This window comes from Somniosus microcephalus, chromosome 6 (assembly GCF_052327205.1).
Source record: "Somniosus microcephalus isolate GS21.2 chromosome 6, FLI_Smic_1.0, whole genome shotgun sequence".
In the NCBI taxonomy this organism is placed as follows: Eukaryota; Metazoa; Chordata; class Chondrichthyes; order Squaliformes; family Somniosidae; genus Somniosus; species Somniosus microcephalus.
The window spans coordinates 207956549-207980238 of NC_140992.1; the positions used below are offsets into that span (position 1 = coordinate 207956549).

Genomic DNA, 23690 nt, shown 5'->3' on the forward strand with positions numbered 1-23690 from the left:
CATGTGAGATTCAGAGCAATACTGTGCCCAGTTTAAGACTGAAGGAAACTGATGTTTTTATGGTGAACTCACAGAACTCTGGTATAAATTGTGCATGGCTATCTTAAGCTGCTTTTATGTTAATGTTGCCACACTAGGAGAGTGGTGCTCAGAGACCTACAAGCACTCTTTTCCCAGCAATGTGACAAGAGGTGTCAACTGGAGAGCCAATAGGAATGAACCTAACATTGTGTGCTACCTCAGATGGCAGCTCTTGGGTCACGGGGGCAGTCAAGCCCTGGATGCTCGATATATTGATAATTTAGCATTGTCCATAGGAAAACCATGTGTCTTCTATCAGTGGCACACTATTAATGTAAAAGCTTCTCTAGTGCAGCAGCAACATACTCGATGGCTGGGTAACCTGCTCTTGAGCCATTGCTGCTATATACAGAGGTTGTTCCAAGTTGGCTTGCTATTTGTCATTTTCCATTAGAGTGCTGAATTCAGTGATGAGTTGTTGATGTACAAATGTGTTGCCGCATTGATCTGACCCATCGTTGTTCAGAGGGCTATTTGACAAATAGTCTAATCACATCTAAGGTGCACGGACATTCATCAAGTGTCCCAGTGAAAAACGGTTGTTTCAACAAAGCTTAGCAAATATTTTTACCAGATACAACTTGATCGACAGATGTGACACCTACAAATTATTCTTTGCTAATTTTGTAGATCTTAATTCTTTTTCTCTTTAAACAGTAGGTTACAGAAAAGAACAAGTACTCCCAAAAAGCTCACCATCTCTGTGCAGCAGTCTCCAAGTATGGTTCTTCGCAGTCACATGAAAGCAAAAGTCAGATCTTCTGTGACAAAAAAAACTTTAGTATGTAACAAGCCACTTTTCTGCTATTTCATCACAACTGACGTTAATTTGTATCAATCTACTGTTGTGAAGGTTTTGGATACTTACTTTTATAAAATGCTTTTCTAATGATTTTTAGTAAAGTGTCTCCCCATGGAATATCATAGTGTGTTGATGCTCCAGTATACTGACTGCCAGTTTGGCTCAGTTAATAGCACAGTCGCCTCTGAGTGTGAAGATCATGAGCAGGTAATCAGGAGAGCTGGATTTTTTGAGACATTAAACCAAGGCCTCATCTACCTATTCAGCTGCAGATGAAAGATCCCGTGACACTAAGTGACCAGAAGATTTGTGTCTATCATCTATTATCTGACGCATTTGGATTTATGATTTTGGGGGGGGGGGGTTGAGAAGGTATATTTCAAGATAGCTGTGTTCAAATGTGTAAGTTTGTCGGTCATCTTTTGGTCTTCTGAGAGCAGTGGAGGCAGGCATGATTATGATCCTAAAGAGAACCACTGCTTTTTAGTTTATCCTGTTCCACTGTACTGTAGCCTGTGTAGAGGTGAAAGTGTGAAAACCTTGAGAGTAGAATAGAACGTTGTGCACAAGTTTATGTTACGGACACTAGTCCAGATTTAATAAGTGAAGGGTTGCATCTTTATTATTTTTGCTTTTTGAGGAGGTGAGAATTAAATGTTCTGTAATCAAGTGAAACCTACTGTATTGACCCTTTAACACGGTTTAATTTTTACTTTTCGGTGTCGGCCTTGGCTCAATGAATGGTAGCACACTCGCCTACGAGTCAGAGGGTCGTGGGTTTAATTCCCACTCCAGATACTTGAGCATATAAACTAGGCTGACACTTCAGTACTGTACTAAAGGAGTGCTCAGTTAAACCGAGGCCCCATTGCCTGTTCAGGTAGACATAAAAGATCCCATGGCACTATTCATAGAAGAGCAGGGGAGTACTGCTGGTGTTCTGGCCAAGATTTATCCCTCAACCAACATTACTAAACAGATTATCTGGTCATTTGTCTCAGCTATTTGGAGACCCTTGCTGTGTGCAAATTGGTTGCTGCATTTTCCAACATTGCAACAGTAACTGCACTTCAAAAGTACTTCATTGGCTGTAAGGTACTTTGGGATATCCTGAAGTCATGAAAGGTGCGATATAAAAGTTTTTCCTTCTTTAATAAACATTATTCATAATTTATAGCCTAAGAGGCATGGTCTGATAGTGCTTATTCTCCCACTATCTTTAGGTGAGGAAAGTACAAGCTGGTTAATTCCAGTGACTAATTACAGTAATACGGTTTCTGTTGAACCCTATGCCATGCTACATTATCACATGCATATAAGGTTGCATTTGGTTCATGAGCGAGGGGCTCATTTATGGGAGTGGTCGTTAATACTGAGCATGAGAGCAATATCTGGTGAAGTTCTAAGATCGTAACAAAGTCACTTGTGTAAGTCCAATACTAGTGCTACAATATGCTCATTAATAAGGAAAACTTGTTTTTTGTATAAAGGGAACTGCTGCATCATCGAGAAAGCATTCTCCAGCCCCGAGGAACGTAGAAGCATTCCCCCGGGAGGCTCTAGATGATTACACACCAAGAAGACTGCTGAAGAAATTCATACAGATAGGTAGGTAGAAACTGCATCTTTTAAAATTTTTTATAGTTGTAGACAGCTTGTGCATTTTTAATGAGCTGCTCAATGCAGGGATGTCACACTTAAATATATAAAGTGGAAAAAGAATGATGTCTATCTGGTAATCTTATCACAAAGAGTTCTAATTTGAGAAGTTTGTATTTCAGCTAGAATTGTATATGGAAGTCGTTGTGCAGTTCCACGGGCACCAATCAGCCTTCAGCACGTTGCCCAAGTGGCAATTAATGTGTGAGCTGAAACAGTGAGTGTTGGCAAGTTATTCAGCTATGGTGGGATATCATAGCTGAGTGTCATCTGGTCCTGAGCTGATAGCCACTGGATAGTATTAGGAGTAGGAAGTCTTGCTGATTTCCCGAATCTAGTGACTCTGAGGCCAATTATAATCCTAGGATCAGCTAACTCTGTACAGAGCAGGAAATGCAACCCGTGATGATCTGATCTGTCTGGCTCCATTATGTATTGATTATACCAAATGAACCATCGGGGGAGAGACCAGACTACCCTTAACATTACCTGCTCACAGATTTTGCGTTACGTTAGTAGGATTAAGATTATAAATTCTTAAACAAACTATCTTCTTTCCCCAACAGAGCTGGAATCCTCCTTGGTTAAGGTTGTGAATCCTAAAATGAAAGAGTCTGTGCAAAAGAATTCTCAACCCAAGACAAAATTGTCATCTGGCAGGTATATAAATTAATTAACTATTCAAGAATACATAGAGTTAACTCCTGGCATGGATTATTAGTAGAAGAAATCATACTGCCTCTTTAATGCTCCACTCTTCAAGGCACAGAATGATGATTTTAAAGGCATAGGCATCACTTAAGTGGTCTTCATTCATATGTGATCCTTGGCAGTGAGTGTTAGCAAGCTGTTTAACTGTGTGAAGCACCACAGGCAAGCCTGATCCTGCTTTCACCTCCCACCTACACGTACACACTTCCAATAAGGGTCACTCTATAGGGATAAGGAAAAAAAACCCAGGGTAATTCTTTTACTTCCCTCAACTCGAAGCACTGAGGAGAATCATAGCCCTCTTAAAACCACCCTGGATGAGTACAGACTGAGGATCATGACTCCTTCTTGTTCTGGGCAGCTCATGAGGTGTTCCACTGTCAAATTGAGCCATTGAGGGTGCTTCAGACCAATTTCAATCAGAATTTTAAATGTCATTCTGCAGGAAGATTATACATGTGTGTACAGTAGGCTGTCAGAACATATTGCTTTAAATAATTCCTGTTTTCTTCAGTAATGACAGCTTCGGTTTAAGTTTGCCAGCAGAAGATACCACAGAGCAGAATTTGCCCATAGACTATAACGTTCGGAAACGGAAGAAAATCAGTGTTTTAGAGTTTGAAAAAGCAACACAACAGAGACTCCAACGTGCAGCAGGTATATGCGGACTTATCCCGATGTGATCAAATATTTGAGAAATTGTTCGGACAAGGATTTTTTCTCTCGTGTCTGTTAAGATTCCGAGACACTGTTACTGATCTTCCAGTTTACAGTATACTCCTATTTCATAACTAACCAAAAAGCCGATGTAGGCTAAATGGTATTGTTCCCATAACTTGAATTATCAAATTTCTTTTGCCTTGAAAGCCTATGCCATTTCTCTAACATTTTAGCTAATGTAGACTGAAGTAGTTTTTGTTAAAGGTGAACTTTCTGGCTAGATGGACAACAAGTGCTATTTCCAAACTTCAATTACTCTGTCCCCTTAAAAAACAAACAAATGCAGAGCAACGTTTCCTTCAAGGGATCCTGCGCAGCTGGCTTTTCAATGTAAGAAGGGGCTGCACGGTGCCAAAAAAATTAGAGTGAACTTTGCTTGGCTAATCTACAACAATGAACATTGGTCTTTTTTCATCCAGCAATCCCTATGTCCATTTAGTTCGCCTTCTACCACCCTGGTGGTCACATGATGCAATGTTAATGGAGTTATTGACTAATAGCAATCAATCTCTATTAATTAGTCTACAACAGACCCAGACATGAGGTGAGGAAAACCCCAGTGGTGGAAAGCCTAGGGAACCACCGGTCCAAAGTCACCAGTTCTGCCATTCCCCCCGCCTCCCCAGCATGCTACGTTTACCATATGCAATAATATATCAAATTACTCACACTATCTCAAAATATTATATTCTGAAATTTGAATAAATCAACACTATGTGCTTCCACCACCTCCCTTGGAAGCCTGTTCCATAGATTTACCACTCGCTCACTGAAATAATGTTTCTGCAGGGTTGTTTTGAATTTGCCCCCTTCAAGCGCAGGTTGGGTTCTTTGGTTCTACTATTCTGGACAAGGTGAAATAGTCTGTTATCTAGTCCCTTTTTAGAATCTTAAAAACAACATCTTTCAACCTCTTTTCCAGTGAGAATATGCCTGTAATGGCTGATCATAATCAAATCCCTCCATCCCCGCAATCATTCTGGTTGCCCTCTTCTGTATCCTCTCAATAGCTGCAATATCCTTTTTGTACTGTGGCAACCAGAGCTGTACACTGTATTGTAAGTGCAGCAACAGTGCAGGATCATCTCCCTATTTTGGCTCAGTGTTGACCTTTTTAATACATCCCACACCTGATTTGCTTTACTCGCTGCTCAGTATTGTGATAGTCAGTCAGTCATTTTCCACGCACCTTAGTTTCTTTCCATTTAATTGATGACACTTCAGTGCTAAGTGGACCAGGTTTTTAAAGGTCATTCATTTCCCTCTTTGCATGTTGCTGTTAGTTAAAGATAGAGATTGATTTTTTCCTCGTTATGCAATTTTGTGATATTTAAAAGGCCAGTCAGTTTAACATCAGCGCTGGGTAAAGTTTTCGAAACAATAATCAAGGAAAAACTTAACAGGCACTTGGAGAGGTTTAAGCTAATTAAGGAGAGCCAACACGGATTTGTAAAAGGCAAATCGTGTTTGACTAATCTAATTGAATTTTTTGATGAAGTAACAGGAAGGATTGATGAAGGGAATGCAATGGATGTTTTCTACATGAATTTTAGGAAGGCGTTTGACAAAGTACCACATAGAAGGCTGGTTAACAAAATTGAGGCTCAAGGAATAGGTGGGTCAGTGGCAGCTTGGATAAGGAATTGGCTTAAGGACAGAAAACAGCGAGTTGTGGTAAATGGCTGTTTTTCAGACTGGAGGATGGTAGACAGTGGTGTTCCCCAAGGGTCAGTGCTGGGGCCACTGCTTTTTTTTGATATATATAAATGACCTGGATATTGGAATACAGGGTAGAATCTCTAAATTTGCCGATGACACCAAACTTGGGGATGTGGCAAACAGTGAGGATGGTACCAATCGATTGCAACAGGACATAGAAAGGCTAGCAGACTGGGCAGACAAGTGGCAGATGGAATTTAATACAGGAAACTTTTGATTTACCGGCACCTAAATAACCGGAAATCTCGGTTAACTGGATTCAGGAGTAGGTTTTACTTCATATTGTATTTGCCGCCTTCCATCTGTGCTGTGCAAGGGTGTGGCTGCAGCTGTTGCTAAGCTACAGAGACGCTTGAAACTTGTGGCCATTGTTCTACAGTTGTTGCTAAGCAATAGGGTTTGTTGCTTTATACGGAGCTGTCCGCTTTCCCTGTCTTTTACTATAGCATTCAGTTATCCGGAATTTTTGATAAACCGGCACCATGTCGGTCCCGTCCGTGCCTGATTTTAAAAAAAAGTTTCCTGTACAGAGAAGTGTGAGGTGATGCATTTTGGCAGAAGGAACAGGGAGAGGCAATATACACTTAATGGCACAGTTTTAAAGAGTGTGCCCGGACAGAGGGACCTGGGAGTTAATGTGCATAGGTCCCTGAAGGTGGCAGGACATATTGAGAGAGTGGTTAACAAAGCATATGGGGTCTTGGGCTCCATAAATAGAGGTATTGAGTACAAAAGTAGAGAAGTTATGCTGAACCTTTATAAAGCACTGGTTAGGCCACAACTGGAGTATTGAGTCCAGTTCTGGTCACCACACTTTAGGAAGGATGTGAAGGCCCTTGAGAGGGCGCAGAGGAGATTTACCAGAATGGTTCCAGGGATGGGGGATCTTGGCTACAAGGATAGGTTGGAAAAGCTGAATTTGTTTTCATTAGAGCAAAGGAGGTTGAGGGATGATTTGATAGAGGTGTACAAGATAATGACAGGTTTGGATAGGCTAGATGGGGAAAGGCTGTTCCCACTAGGTGATGGTGCAAGGACTAGGGGACACAGATTTACAGTTTTGGGCAAGAGATACAGGGGGATGTGAGGAAAATCTTTTTTACACAGTGAGTGGTGAGAACCTTGAATTCGCTGTCGACGGAAGTGGTGGAAGCGGAAACACTCGATGTTTTCAAGGGGAGACTGGATAGGCACTTCAGGGAAATAAACTTGCAAGGCTACGGGGATAGAGCGGGGGAATGGGACTGACTGGATTGCTCTACAGAGAGCCGGCACGGACTCGATGGGCCGAATGGCCTCCTTCTGTGCCGTTATGACTCACCTTTCTGCACCTTTAGTAGTTAAAGTAACATCCTTCATGTTAGTAATGTGTCACATTCTTTACTGGGGGAGATGGCTGGTGGCATCAGCCTTTAAAATTCTCATCCTCTTGTTCAAATCCCTCCAAGGCCTCACCCCTCCCTATCTCTGACCTCCTCCAGCTCTGCAACCCTCTTAATAAAGATAAACTGTTTTCAATGTCAGAAGGGTTGGTAACCAGAGGGCACAGATTTAAGGTAATTGGCAAAAGGACCAGAGGTGAGATGAGGGGAAAAAAATACGCAGCGAGTTATGATCTGGAATGCACTGCCTGAAAAGGTGGTGGAAGCAGATTCAATAGTAACTTTCAAAAGGGAACTGGATAAACACTTGAATCGGAAAAAAATTGCAGGGCTATGGGGAACGAGCAGGGGGGTAGGACTAGTTGGATAGCTTTTTCAAAGAGCCGGCACAGGCACGATGGGGTGAATGGCCTCCTGTGCTGTATCATTCTATGGAAGACCAAATTGGTAATTTGGGTTCTGAAGTCATAGTGGTGAAGGGGAAGTGCAGCAGTTTAACTGAGAAATGTAGCAAAGTTAATCTGATGGATACCAATGCCAGTCATCTAGGAAGAATAGTTAAAAATGTTGATTTTAGTGGAAAGTTAATCCCTTTCTATATCTGTTTAAGCAACTGATTTTCGCAATCTTTTAAATCAACAATCCTCAACTTCCACAACAGCTAAGATTAGATCAGTATAAGCATGTTTCAACAATGTAACAAGGGTGATGAATGTAGAAATAGTATCTAAGAATGTATTTCAGTGATGTGAATAGAGCTTCCCCAATGCCTCAGCAGGTTTCTCCAGTGAGTAACTGAGCCACACAGGCTACGAAGATACCAGCTTCCAACCCTGTTGCTGAATTACCTGATATTAACCAACATAGCAGTGGCCCTGGACTAGGGAGGAGAAAAATAGGCCAGTTTTCCCACTCGTGATCATTATCTGGTGGAAGTGCGTTTGCGTGGATGTATAGTGAGGACATGTTCAGAATTAGCTATGCTGACCCCTTCTCGCAGTTGAATAGCTCTGATTCCCCTCCTTTGGTGATTTGAATAGCCTATGTATATTCACTTTTGAGGCTCACGTGTAAATAATGGTCACTTGTGTAAGGTCCCAAAGGGAAACTGGCTTGTAACTGTACTTCAGCAAGGCAACACTGCCTTCAGGAGAATGAGAAAAAATTGTGAATGGAAATAGTCAAGTCGTGTTTTATGTGCTAAAATGTCTGTTTTGATTCCTAGAACCTCAAGAAAGTGAACAAGTGGAACTAAACGAAAAGAGCACAAGACTTCCAGATGTCTCAACAATAGTTGGGTAATAACCATGCAATCAGATGAAATGAATACTGATTTTACTTAATAGTACTAGAAGCTATTTTAAGGGATTTTGCTGCATTTACCATATAAATGTTGAAAAGTTATCTGCAAAGGAGTCTTGCATTGACTTAGGAATTCCATCATTCTAAGGCTTGTGACTCACATTTTGGGAATGACTGGGGAAATGAATAGAATATATCAGTTTAAAAAAAAAAAAAAAAAAAAAATCCAATGAACAGGTGGAAAAGGAGTAAAACCTCTTGCATTGGTGTTGCTGTACCCACTTTCTGACCCATAATACCATGTTCGTGTAATTACATTTTTCTGCTGGGTGTTGTGGCACCATCCAGTCTTGATGTAGGAGCAAATTCTGGAACTGAGCCTTAAAATGTGTTGTGTTACAGCGGACCCAATTATTGAATTAACAGTTTTTAACCTAGCTTCCAACATACCTACAGCCCCATTTGGTTTCATTATTTTAGTTAATTATTGCAGGCTAACTCATGTCAGAAATGTGGCTCATGATTGGATGGTTTCAAAGACTTGGGACTTGAAAGCTAAATTAAATGTAAACTTTGTATTGTTTTTAATTCTCGGGATGTGGTTTGGCTGGATTTATTGTCCAGCTCTAGTTGTCCTGAGGTGGTGGTTAGGTTTGATACAACTGGGTGCCTTGCTAGGCCACTTCAGAGGGCAGGTTAGACTGGAATCACATACAAACCAGATCAGGTAAGGATAGCATGTGTCTTTCTCCAAAAGACGATAGTGAACCAGTTGGGTTTTAACGACAATCCGACAACTTCATGGCAACATTCGCTCTAAGCTGCGCGGCCACTCTGCTGTCTGCCGGTCCTGCGCAGCCCGGAACCGGCTTTTCCAATGTGAAATTTTGCGCATGTGCAAAACTTTGAGTAGGCTGCACAGCCCGTTAAAGGGACCGCGTACCCAAATTTAAAATTAGGAGGAACATTGCTTCATGGTCACTTTTACTGATACCAGCTTTTTATTTCCAGATTTTTAAAACTGCATTCAAATTCTTAAACTGCCATGGTGGGATTTGAACTGACCGTCTCTGGATTATTAGCCCAGCAACATAAGCACTACACTACTGTACCCTGTTTTAGTTTGATAGAATGTGCACTGTGTTGGATAAATGTGCTGAGAATATAATTAGATAATGAGTAAATTCTAGAATGATGCTTGGAGCAGCTAGCTCTCGAGTGAAAATTTTCAGTTGTGTTGTTTCACCAGTTGAGTTTACTAGTACACTGAGCAATAAAATATTTACTGTGGAAGACTGGAATTATAGTTGTAGTCAACGTTCCCGCTAAGCCGCGCAGTGGTCTGGACATCCCGCGCAGGCCACTCACCAGTTTTTAAATGGAAGAAACAGCGCATGCGCGGAAATTTGAATGGGCCGCGCAGCCAGTTAAAGGGACCACACGAAAAAAAAATGACAGGGAGCATTGGCTGTAATCCCCTTTATACACGCTTGTGAGAAGAGGGAAATGGCTTGAATGGTGTCACAGACACTTATTAAGGAAACTCCCGAAGAATAAATGCTTCTCATTTCTAAATTGTGTTTAACCAGTTCAAAAATCAAGATGGTATGTAAAATATTACTATATATACGAACTTCAGAAGCAAAAGTATATGTAAATGTACCAGCAAATTGGCAAGCATTTATAAATATAGCTGTAGAGGTGGGGGAAGCTAGGACGGATAGGAATTTGTGGCTTTGGGTAAAAGGAATTTGGCTGAAGTAGAGTTCCATACCAAATGTAGTTGGCTTAAAGTTAATTGTTATTTTAGATTTTGAGTCCATTCTAATCCTTTAGTATAGCAGGACAGCAGAAGCTAGTGGTGTGGGGAATTTGCTTAACATGGAAGTTTCTGTAAACCCTGAGTGTATGGGATATTCACTGGAGAAAGTGTCTGCAGTTGGACGTATTCAATCTTAAAGTTACTGAATTTGAGAGAGAGTTAGAGAAACTGCACTATGACAAGAATGGTTCCTGGCATATTACAGGAGGTTGTCACTCCTCAGCTAGAGAAGGATAGTAAAGCAGGGAAGTGGGTAGCCATCTGCTGGGGGGCGATGGGGAAGGAGGAATTGGGTAGTGCAGGAGATTCTTGGGGGTCTGAAGCTGTCTGATAGGCATATGGTGCTGGCTACCTATGACACAGACAAAGACATGACATGAAAGGAAAATCACAAGCAATACTAGCACCATGGAGAAAGTGATTTTGGTTTGGAGGAGGGGAAAAAGTGATAGTGTTGAGAAAAGGCAGATGTAGTTATTTTACTGCTGGAGGGCCAGGTAGCCTTTACTGCAGCTGCATCAGGAAGACTTGAATGGTGAAATGCTTCCCAGGTGTCAGGGTGAGGGATGCAAGCAGCTGGAGGAGATTCTGTAAAGGAGTGTGAGCAGCCTAAAGTCGTGGTTTTTATTACGAACAATAACAGACAGGAAAAGACCCTCTGGTCCATTCAGCCTATCTCTCACAATTGTGATACTGTGGCAGTACCACTGGTTGTCCCTTACATTGAGACACATAATTCCCTTTAACTTACCTTTCGGGGCCGTTGCCCTTTTAACTTACCTGTTGGGGCCATTGCCCCTTTAAGGCGCGCCCTAGCGCGCTGACGTCACGTCACGTACAACGTGATGTGCGTGCGCCGGCATAGCCCGGCCTAGCATCTTCGGCCTCAACGGCCAGCCGACAGGAGCGGCGCAATCTTCCGCTCCCGCGGCAAGCACCGGCACAGCCCGGCCTCCCGACTTCGGCCTCAACGGCCAACGACGCGCATCACGTGACGCCCTAAGCGCGGGAAACGCGAGCAACGTGATGACGTCACAACACAAACGCGATGATGTCATCACGCTCCCCACAGGACTGCGAACTCAGTCCTTGTGGAGTCCCCGCTGGGACAAGACCTACACCACGGTGCTCCTACAGTCAGCCATCTTACCTGATGTAATTAGCCTGTTCCTGTAAATAAACAACCTATTTATAGTTCGTCGAAGTCAAACTCTCTTATTTAGTGGCGATCTACACGAACCGCTACAATACCTTGTATATCACAATATATCCACTCTTCACCCCACCTAAAAACCATGTGATATTGAAATAATTGTATTGGCGAAGAGTAGAATAGAGTTCTTGCGGGGGAGTTTGAGCAGTTGGGCGTTATATACAAAAGTAGGATCATAAGGGTAGTAATCTAGTACCACGGCTTAGGCCAGTTAGCAAGAAGCAGATGAGATGCATCAATACATGGCATGGCAAATGGTGTAGAAGGGAGGATTTCAGGTTTCTAGGGAAATGGGATAGGTTCTGTGGAAGGACAAGATCTACCGACTGGATACCTTCTTGTAAACCAAACGGGTACCAGTCCTCTCCCAGAGAGGATGAATAGGGCAGTGGGGGAGGATTTAAATAAGTAAAATGGGCAGAGAGGTTGGGGTTAGTATAAGTGAAGTTGAAAAGCAATTTAGAACAATAAGCTTGAGGTTGGATACAAAGAGACATATTAGATATGAACAATGTTGAGAAGGATATTGAAAGAAAGAATAAGAAAAGAGTATTTCCCTCCTTTTTACTGAGGTGTGTGAAGGGCCAGGGTTGCAGTCCTTGTATGCAAATGTACAGAGTATTAGAAATAAAGTAAACTTAGCTGGGAGCTAAATATTTCCACCTAATTTTTAGAAGCAGTAAAGATGGAAAAAGGGGAAGAAGGGTGGTCTTTTTAAGAACACAGTTATAGCCTGAAAAAGGAAGGTTTTAACTGATGATGCTCCGATGGAATTTATTTGAGTTGATTAGGAAATAAAAAAGGGATCTGTTACCACATTGGGAGTGGGGGGAAAATGAGGATGAGATTTGTAAGCAATTTAGAGAGGTTTGCAGTGGCAACATAGTTTTAATTATTCTGTGGTTGGGGTGCTTTGTGAACTAAGGTAGATTAGGATAGGACAAAAGTTTGTGATAGAAATGGGGATGGATTCTTAGAATGCAGCCAAGATGTTTCCTAGTCAGTATGTTGCATGTCCTGCAAAGCAGGATGCATTACGTCTGGTCATGGTTAACGAAACAAGACAAGTAAGCGGCCTGAATGTGGGAAGAGAAAATGGCATACGAGACTGCAGATCAACAATGGGATATTTTTAAAAAGGACATTGCAAAGTTGCAGAGTAAATGTATACTTTTTTTTAAAGAAACCTACTTTAAGTTACAGAATGTCATGGATAAATAAAGATGATAGAAACAAGTTAAAATTAAAGAGGGCATGTGGGGCCTGCAAGTATAAAATGATTTAAAAAAGAGATGGAAAATAGGAAAAAAGATTGAGAGCGACAAGGAAAGCAAGGAGGCAGTATGAGGAGAGAATCTCAAAGTATTAAAAACAGTAAAGCCTTGGGGAACAGGAGAGGAACATCCCAGTGTTTTCCTGAAATGACCATAGTTTTGTTTCTGTGTTTTTGCCAAGGAGATTGCATGGTTAGAGGGCGGGTCAGTGTTGTACATGGTAGCACTGTGACTGGGGTGGTATTAATGGTCCTGATGTCCTTTTCATACGTTCTGGCAGCTTTTCTCAGCTGAGTACAGCATACATTGGACAGCGCATTTGGAGAAGTGTATGGCCCAGACTGTAACATATACCTAACTGAAGGTGGAAACGTGGTAGTAGTATTTCAAACAGAGAACGACTATAAAGTAATCCATATGGTTGTATATTTGTTGCAGTTTAATTAATTCTGACTTTGAAGAGTCCAAAACAAAACCAATTCTTTGCAGAAGACCTGTAAACCGCAGAGTCATAAATGAGGATGACTTTGAAGAGGGAGTGCACAACTTTCTGGAACAAGAGAAAGGTATAAACTTAAATTTTTCTTGGGCTTTATATAGTTTTTTGACCACTATCACTTTACAGCTGCTTTAAAGCATGAATGGCCTGTAGTGGCTTGCCACCCAGTTTTGGTTTTACTTCTCCACATTTAAGGGATGAATAGTTGTCAATATCCATTGTACCTTGCAACATGTTAATTGGAAAGGCATACAGTTTAACGTGAGCAATGCACAGCTTTCTGTTTTACATGTGTGTAAAATATAGATATGTGAATATAGTCTCTAATTATAAACTATATAACAACAACAAATATTTGGTATTAGTGTTGGGTTTAAATTTGCTTTAATCACAGATCAAATTTAGAAAATTGGGAAAAGCTGCGCGGGCTATCTTTGGAAATGGCTGGTTTCTACATTGAGTATGGGGCTGAGAATTGTGTTGCTTCTGCGCACACATTCTGCTTTACTTTGCAGTGCATTTAGTGGTGATCTGTTAGGCCCTTAAATAACATGTTAATTCTTCTCATTATATTCTGCAGTCCTGCCACATCCAGTCGTGAGTGGTGGTGGACAATTAAACAGTTAACAGGAGGAGGAGGCTCCAAAAATATCCCCATCCTCAATGATGGTGGAGCCCAGCACGTAAGTGCAAAAGACAAGGCTGAAGCATTTGCAACTATATTCAGCCAGAAGTGCCGAGTGGCTGATCCATCTCGGCCTCCTCCTGAGGTCCCCAGCATCACAGATGCCAGTCTTCAGCCCATTCAATTCACTCCACGTGATGTCAAGAAACGGCTGAAGACACTGGATACTGCAAAGGCTATGGGCCCTGACAACATTCCGTCAATAGTACTGAAGACTTGTGCTCCAGAACTAGCTGCGCCCCTAGCCAAGCTGTTCCAGTACAGCTACAACACTGGCATCTACCCGGCAATGTGGAAAATTGCCCAAGTATGTCCTGTCTACAAAAAGCAGGACAAATCCGACCCGGCCAATTACCGTCCCATCAGTCTACTCTCAATCATCAGCAAAGTGATGGAAGGTGTCGTCGACAGTGCTATCAAGCGGCACTTACTCAGCAATAACCTGCTAACTGACGCCCAGTTTGGGTTCCGCCAGGGCCATTCAGCTCCTGACCTCATTACAGCCTTGGTCCAAACTTGGACAAAAGAGCTGAACTCGTGAGGTGAGAGTGACTGCCCTTGACATCAAGGCAGCATTTGATCGAGTGTGGCATCAAGGAGCCCTAGCAAAACTGAAGTCAATGGGAATCAAGGGGGAAAACTCTCCATTGGTTGGAATCATACCTAGCATAAAGGAAGTTGGCTGTGGTTGTTGGAGGTCATTCATCTCAATCACATGACATCACTGCAGGAGTTCCTCAGGGCAGTGTCCTAGGCCCAACCATCTTCAGCTGTTTCATCAATGACCTTCCCTTCATCATAAGATCAGAAGTGGGGATGTTCGCTGATGATTGCACACTGTTCAGCACCATTCGAGACTCGTCAGATACTGACGCAGTCCGTGTCCATATGCAGCAAGACCTGGACAACATTCAGACTTAGGCTGACAAGTGGCAAGTAACATTCGCACCACACAAGTGCCAGGCAATGACCATCTCCAACAAGCGAGACTCTAACCATCTCCCCATGACATTCAATGGCATTACCATTGCTGAATCCCCCACTATCAACATCCTGGGGGTTACCATTGATCAGAAACTGAACTGGACCAGCCATATAAATACTGTGGCTACAAGAGCAGGCCAGAGGCTGGGAATTCTGCGGCGAGTGTCTCACCTCCTGACTCCCCAAAGCCTTTCCACCATCTACAAGGCACAAGTCAGGAGTGTGATGGAATACTCTCCACTTGCCTGGATGAGTGCAGCTCCAACAACACTCCAGAAGCTCGACACCATTCAGGATAAAGCAGCTCGCTTGACTGGCACTCCATCCACCACCTTCAACATTCACTCCTGGCGCACTGTGGCTGCAGTGTGTACCATCTGCAAGATGCACTGCAGCAACTCGCCAAAGCTCCTTCAACAGCACCTTCCAAACCCGTGACCTCTACCACTTAGAAGGACAAGGGCAGCAGACGCATGGGAACATCACCACCTACAAGTTCCCCTCCAAGCCACACACCATCCTGACTTGGACCTGTATCGCCGTTCCTTCACTGTCGCTGGGCCAAAATCCTGGAACTCCCTTCCTAACAGCATTGTGGGTGTACCTACACCATATGGACTGCAGCGGTTCAAGAAGGCGGCTCACCACCATCTTCTCGAGGGCAATTAGGGATGGGCACAAAATGCAGGCCTAGCCAGCGACGCCCACATCCCATCAATGAATTAAAAAAAACATTTGGCTTGACCCAATTAAAATTTTGCATGGCGTACTTGGAAACGTTTTATCAATATATAAGAACAGCAGCAGGCTATTAAACTCCTCTAGATTGTTCCGCCATTCAATTAAAGAATGGCTGATCTATATCTTAACTGCAGCTACTTACCTTGGTTCCATAACCTTTAATACTCTTACTTGACAAAAATATGTTGAAAATGTTTGAGAGCTCACCCAGTGGCTTATTTGGTGACAGTACCACTTGGTGCAGAACTGAGCCTTTCAATCAGAAAGATCACAGGGTCAATGTCTGGTCTGTGCCGAGTTAGTTAATTTTAACTGAGGTAAAGGTAAGGGCAACAGAAAATGCTGGAAATACTCGGCAGGCCAGGCAGCATCTGTGGAAACAGAGTTAACGTTTCAGGTCTGGGACCCTTCATCAGAACTGGAAAAAGCTGGAGATGTAACAGATATTAAGCAGATGCAGAGAAAGGGGGAGAGGTGGGGGGTTAGGAGGGGAGGAAGGAATTGAAAGAATATACTGTGCTTATGTAAGAGGCAGGAAAGATAAAATGTTGCAAATGGGAATGGCAAAATCATACAGCATGAAAAATGGGAGCAGGGATTATTGTCTGAAATTGTTGAACTCAATGTTAAGTCTGGAAGGCTGTAAAGTGCCTAATCGAAAGATGAGGTGCTGTTCCTCGAGCTTACGTTGAGCTTCATTGGAACAATGTAATAGGCCGAGGACAGAGAGATCAGAGTGGGAGTGAAGCGGAGAATTAAAGTGACAGGCGACTGGAAGCTCAGGGTCACCTTTACGGACTGAACGGAGGTGTTCCGCAAAGCGGTCGCCCAATCTGCGTTTGGTCTCCCCAATGTAGAGGAGACCACATCGTGAGCAGCGAATACAGTATATTAAATTGCGAGAAGTACAAGTAAATCGCTGTTTCACCTGGAAGGGGTGTTTGGGGCCCTGGACAGTGGGAAGGGAGGAGGTAAAAGGGCAGGTGTTGCATCTCCTGGCTTCAGCATCTTTCGGCCAGTGAGTGGGAAGTCAGCCAGTGCTCTTGGCTCAGTATATAGTGACCTGCTAGAAGGAGCATGTTGACAGATGGGGTTCAGATGTGATCTCCTTGTGGTGAAATAACCTGCTTACATTCATGAAGAATGGATGAGATGCCAGAAGTCAGTTATTGACCCTGTTATCACTCGTAATCCATATGCATGTATTTCGAGATTGGGGTCACTGGATGATGGTGAGCAGGAGCTCTGTTTATTTTTCCTTTCCTAGCGCAGAGATATTGACGCTTATTATCGTTTCCCCAAAGCTGTCCTGGCTACAATCATTCAGCTTAGCACGGACCAGGCATCGATCATAGGTTTTTCCTGATTTGTGCTGTTCAACGCTACTTAAAATTACATTTGCCCAAAGAAGGTCCACCATATGGCAGGTTTGAAATATATCTGGCAAGTTCAATCCTAATTACTGAAATGAACGGTATCTATATGCACTTGGGGAACAGAAATGGTCGATGCGCATCACATTGGTATCTAAATATGTTGAATTGTTTCTCTGCTAAAGTGCTTGTTTTTTTTTAAAGAACCTGAAGAAATTGAAAGATCTGGACAGTTTGAAAAGACTGCAGGACTGACTGACATTTCAGGAATAGTTGGGTAATAAATGATAGACAAGTAATAATCAGAGCTGTTGATTTTAATGATTTGAATAAGTCAAATTCAATTTTATTGCATGGTTTATGATATTTATTGATGATTTGGAGATTAGATGCCATGATTGTATTCATTTTTCTGTGTAAACCATAAATAAGTGGCATTGTTAATTCATAAATGCAAAGATAGCTTGATATCAGTAAATGTTGCCATTTATGGAATTCTCTGACTTTCATTGTATTTGACATGGTGCACTGGTCCTGTTTGTCGACCAAGTATTACAGAACATTTGTAATCAATCATCTTCAAGTCTATTAATCCCATGTCAGCAACTCCAAATTTCCTTTATTTTTGGGGGGAGGGGGCATTTAACCTCATGGGGTAAATGCCAGTGTTGCACTGATACTGTGCTGAGTTGAATTGTAATTTTCTTGTGTGGATCTGATTGCAGATAATTAGCACTTTTTTAGCTCTACGTGGCTGAGCTAAGAGCAAGAAATTTAGGCATCATTCTCTAACCTCTCTCTGCACTGCCCTCAATTTTCTTTCCCTTTTTCCTCTTCTGAAAGCAGTGATTCGTGCAGGGATACAGTTGCTCACCAAAGTGACCATCCTTCATGTCTAAGCCTAGATAGTGAGTGTTTGAAGTTATTTGATAATGGGGGCATCTCCGCTGAGCCCAATCCTGCCCTCATTCAATGTGCGCAAATGTATACTAATCACTGTATAAAAATCAGTAGCGGGAACTCTGTCAGATTTTACCCTTCTTAACCCAGTTGCCTTTTCATCAACCCATGGGGGTGAGACAGTAAAGAAAACCCCAAGCCGAGACTCATTTCTGAAGCTGTGGGGTTCCCAAATAATTCAGTTGATAAATACACTTCCCATTGTGGAACTAAGCCATACACACCAGAAAAGTGCATGATTCAACTCCTGGTCTATACCAAGGTAATGACAATAGGAGTGTTGCAATGAATCTCGGTGCTTTTGGACCAGAAAAAGAAGAAAATCAGTTGAGAGTTCCTGCACCTGCTTGCTATTCACTGCTGGCAAGTGCCTGCATGTGGATGACTGGCGAGGACAGGGTCAGGCTCAGCTATGCCATCTCAGATATGAGAGCAAGTTACAGATTGATTTGTTCGACCGCTCCTCAGTGGGAGAAGAAGTCATGATGCAATTGAGTACACCCTATTTTGATGCAGTTCATTGGCTCCAGAATGAGGTAAATTGGGTTTTTGTGGGAACTTTCTAGGCCTGTTCTGCACCATACAATTGAGAGCCCAGTGTCCAGGCAACTTATAGTTTTGAGCACTAATTACTGTAATGCTTTCATGGATTTTTGATCATTTTAAATTATTAGTCCCATCTGAGGAGTTGTGGGAAGATCATTTAGTCCTGTGGATTTGTGCAGGCTGATGCAGAGCCTAGCCTAAACTTAGTGGAAAGAAGAAGATAGGTTGTTAAAACAGAAGACCACGTAGAAAGTCACCTGCTCTGAACCCCATATAAATCGTGACCACTGTTTATATGGTTTTAAAATGCTGCTATTTTGTTTGCATAGAATGTACAGAACAGAAACAGGCTATTCGGCCCAACTGGTCTGTGCCGATGTTTATGCTCCACATGAGCCTCCTCCCACCCCTCTTATCTAACCCCATCAGCATAACCACCTATTCCTTTCTCTCTCTCCTGTGTTTATCTAGCTTCCCCTTAAATGCATCTATGCTATTTGCCTTAACTTACTCGTGGTAGCGAGTTCCACATTCTTAGGGGTAAAGTAGAATCTCCTGAATTTCCTATTGGATTTAGTGACTATCTTATATTTATGGCCCCTAGTTTTGGTCTCCGCCACAAGTGGAAACATCTTCTCTATGTCTACCTTCTCAAACCCCTTCATAATTTTAAAGACCTCTATCAGGTCACCCCGCAACCTTCTCTTTTCAAGAGAAAAGAGCCCCAGCCTATTCAGCCTTGCCTGATAGGTAGATCCTTTCAGTTCTGGTATCATCATTGTGAATCTTTTTTGCTGCTTCTCCAGTGCCTCTACATCCTTTTTTATAATCTGATTTAATCATGATATTTTAATGTAGAAAATATCGGGTATGCTGGAATATTAATAGTCTATAGCCTGATGGCTCTGGCAGTGAGTATTGCTCTTGCAACCTTCTAAAGTTCAAGTTGGTCAATTTTGCTGGTTTGCAACTGGTCCTCCAGGTGATGCGCTCTGGATTTCAGCTAAGGTGAGAAGAGCTGGTGAGACCTGCCCAGTCTCACGGAAATGTATTTCTAGACAGAACATCAAAGGCCATATATGGCACCTGTGGAGAATGTATTAATAGTATTCTGTCTGTTGCAGATCAATTAATTTTGATACTGAAGAGTCTCTGTCAAAACCAGTTCTGAGCAGAAGACCGAGAAGAGACAAACTCATCAGTGAAGATGATTTTGAAGAAGGAGTACTTTTCTACTTGCAACAAACAAAAGGTGTAGTAAATGTTTTATTAAAGCTTTTTCCTCCTGCTTTTAAGTTTTATCGGGGCTCTGCAATTCCCTTGTCTTAAATGTATGCATAGGTGGCCTGGTTCTTCAGGGTCAACTGCTGCTCTTGTAACCGTATGCCAGAAGGTAAGTGACAGCTGCCTGGGGTGGCTCACCTTGTTTTCTTTTTCCACCTCTCTTTGGTAAAGTGGGTCACTTCTGCTCAGTATATCCTCCAACTACCTATTCAAGTTTGGGAACTTGAGTCCTGCAACTGCATGGCATGTTACTTTGATAAGTACTAGGTGTCCCAGCAAATTAAAAGTTGTGTGAAATGTTGCTGAATACAATTTAATGTGAACAAGTACAATGGTGTGTAAAATGCAGAATATAATCACCATTTCTAAATGTCTACTGTATTAACTATTAGTGCACTAAAGAAGCATATCCCACAGTGATAGAATATGGATCTGTGGCTCAATGCTCCATGGAAATAAAGCAAAACTATATTGATGACGTGCATGTGTGCAGCTGGCACACTGAGGTTGGATAATCCCTTGAGGAGGCCTTGTGCCTACTGTGTGCTGTGATTGTGCTGTCTGTGTTTTTACAGCCAGGCTGAGGTGTCATCACAGGATGCTTGCATTGATGGTGTGCAAAGTTCCCGTAGGGTTTGATTATGAGGCTTCCCTACCGTACATTTTGCATGGTTTGTCCAGAAATGCAATGTGATCATTGAAGGACAGGATATTGCACATTTTTAAACTTGCTTCCTGGCCTTTGAGAGTGAGTTTCTTAAAGATGTTTAGCTGGTTTGTGAGTGAGTATGGGCTAGCAGAGTACTACTTTTGGCTTTTCGGATTGCTTTTGTTCTTAGTTTGCTGCATTTTTCTACATTATTTACTTAATTTTTATATTTTAGTTTCTTTGCCTGCCATTTGAAGGGAGTTTTAATCTCATTTTAAGCAACTTTCACTGGTACCCAAGGAGATGGGTGTAGAGACTCCAGTAGAGTTACTTGGACATCTCCAAGTAGATCTGCCTTCCATGCCTACACTTCACCAGGGAGATGGTCTCTACTGCAGACATCCTGCAGGATTAGAATGGCTCTGCCTGTGGCAATGAAAGTCATGACTGCCTCAAACTCCTATGCTATTGGCTTCTTTCAAACTGCCTCGGCCAATATCTGTCACTTCAGCCAGTCTGTGGTGAAATGCCGCATACATGAGGTGAATGATATCTTGTTTACTAGGGCTAATGGGTTTATCACTTTTCCATGGAAAGGTCTCTACTTTTTCAGAGTAGACGGGCTCTCGAGTGCAAGGTCTTATCGATGGAACCCATGAGACCAGTTGGGCTCCTTTCACCAATGTTACGGATTTTATAAATAGGACAGGATTCCACTAAATTAACATACAGCTTGTGACCATCACACCACATTGTAAAGGTGGATGCCAGGTAACCTGGAAACTGCCATGACACACTTATCCTTTAGCAGTTAACAGTTCCATAGTTATTTCATGGTCTATCTAGACAAAACTGATGGATCCTGAAGGAGCAGGAATAGTCTTTTGATACATGATACCAATATAAAATCTATGAAATACAGCTGAAGGAAAATATAATGAGGCGTATGCCACCACAAGAATACAAATAGCACATACCACAAGCATGCTGAAGGCAAGATTCTGCTGTTTGAATAGATCTGGGGGTGTCCTGTTGTACAATGTTGCAGTTACGCTCTCAGAAGAAAAGTCACCATGGAGTAGGTGGAAGATGCATGTCAGGCAGGCCTGAAGAAGACAGTGAGTCTGGGGATGAAGAATTGCAACTGCAGCAAGGAAGATAAATGGCAGTGTTTAATGGACAACAATTTGAATTTAAAAAAATCAAAGCCAGCCCAGCACCGTGTACATGTTACTAATAAACCAGCCCACCAAACCACATGCCCACCATTATCCTCTACTTAACATTAGTTACCATGCTTATCCATTCATTATTTGTAAATGTTTTTTCCCCCTCTTGTGACTGTATGGTGGGTGTTTCCTGCTACCTAACCTAGTGCCACTTTTAGATGCTACCTAACCTAGTGCTACTTTTAGATGCTACCTTAGTGGGAGAAGAAAGTGAGGTGGCTTCCCGATAAATGTCTGAGTAGCTCCTGGAATGGAGGTGGCTCTTTACTCTTTGTGCTGGGTTTTAAGATGCTGATGCTGTGGTAGCTGCCTAAGTCTGTCCTCTTTATGGCTCAGCATGAACCATTTGAGTGGAGTAGCTAGTTGGTACGGTTGTTACATTGAACTGAGAGACAGCAGTCTCATCTGTGCCTACTCCTGCGTGTCCCTACTAGTGGGCACGCTCTCTGCATAATCTGTGATCTGCTTGGGAGCAGATTGCAGGTCTGCAATCATGCTTTTGAAGCCCTGCATCAGGGTACTTTCCAGATGATTCCCAGCATGGTGAATCCAGACAGGACAGTCATGGGCATTGGAGTCCAAAGTCTCTAACATCAAGTTGGAACATTCCCAAGAGAGTCCTGAGCTGCGATTTAGACCTCTGCTAAGCACGGGAGTGGGGTGTGGTGGGAGTGCTGCACTGCAGATGACCCTGAAGGTTTCATGCACTACACGTGAAACAGCACTGCACAAATGTGCTTGGTGAACTCCTTCATACTATTGGATCTTGCAGGGTGTTTTGCACATTCAGATGACTCTATGAATTGATGGTGCTCAGAAAACAGCATTCTTTTGTATACAGGACTTAAATTGCACCAATCCTGGAACTCAGCAGCTGAAGGTGGCCTTGAGTTAGTCCTCAGGCCAACTTGTTAGAATCATAGAATATTACAGCAGTGAGGGAAGCCATTCAGCCCATCGAGTCTGCAGCAGCTCCTTCGAAGAGCAATCCAGTTAATCCCACTTCCTGGCTCTCCCCCAGATCCCTGCAATTTTTTCTCCTTTGAGTATTTATCCAGCTCCCTTTTGAAAGCTACTATTGACATTGAATCTGTTTCCACCACCCTATAAGAACATAAGAAATAGGAGCAGGAGTAGGCCATTTGAGCGCACTCTGCTATTCAATAAGATCATAGCTGATCTTCTACCTCAACTCCACCTTCCCGCACTATCCCCATATCCCTTGGTTCCCTTAGTATCCAAAAATCTATCAATCTCTGTCTTGAATATACTCAACAACTGAGCATCCACAGCCCTCTGGGACAGAGAATTCCAAAGATTCACAACCCTTGAGTGAAGAAATTTCTCCTCATCTCCAGTCATAAATAACTGACCCCTTATTCTGAGATTATGCCCACTAGTTCTAGACTCTCCGGCCAGGGGAAACAACCTTTCAGCATCTACCTTGTCAATCCCCCTCAGATTCTTGTATCTTTCAATGAGATCACCTCTCATTCTTCTAAACTCCAGAGAGTATAGGCCCAATCTACTCGATCTCTCCTCATAGGACAACACTCTCATCCCTGAAAAACGCAGATAGGTTAATATTTCAGGTAGAGACCCTTTATTAGAACTTGATCAGAATTCTGTTCAAAATTGATCACCTGAAATGTTGAGCTGTCTTTTTTTCTTTTCAGATGCTGATGGACCTGCTGTGTATTTTTATTATTTTTGTTTCTATTCCAGATTTCCAGCATTTGTACTTTTTCTTTATATCTCAGAAATCATCTGAAGCTGATTGGTCTTGTGTAATAGTTCAGTATGCAATTTATATTCTCCATCTCAATCTACTTGGAAAGACATCAAATTAGAGATCAGAACTATACATTACAATATTTACAAATTATGACCAATGAAGCATAAGAAAGTTAGCAATTTGTCTCGTATAGAGCTAAAAATCATAAATGTTTGTGTTTGCAGAACTAGCAATAGTCCTGCAGCTGCAGAATTTACATAGATACATAGATACATAGAAGATAGGAGCAGGAGTAGGCCATTCGGCCCTTCGTGCCTGCT

General features: G+C 42.4%; 1 protein-coding gene across 2 annotated transcripts in view; it reads left to right on the forward strand.

Moving 5' to 3' along the window:
- Positions 1–23690, forward strand: part of cenpt (centromere protein T) — a 39676-nt gene that overhangs the window by 3464 nt on the left and 12522 nt on the right. The window contains exons 3-10 of one of the 2 annotated variants that reach the window (XM_085991312.1): positions 739–862; positions 2374–2491; positions 3109–3202; positions 3768–3910; positions 8300–8372; positions 13124–13251; positions 17172–17244; positions 19598–19725. In XM_085991312.1, the coding sequence (XP_085847438.1) occupies positions 739–862; positions 2374–2491; positions 3109–3202; positions 3768–3910; positions 8300–8372; positions 13124–13251; positions 17172–17244; positions 19598–19725 (881 nt within the window). The remainder of the gene's footprint in view (positions 1–738; positions 863–2373; positions 2492–3108; positions 3203–3767; positions 3911–8299; positions 8373–13123; positions 13252–17171; positions 17245–19597; positions 19726–23690) is intronic. The other variant, XM_085991313.1, reaches the window with a different exon arrangement.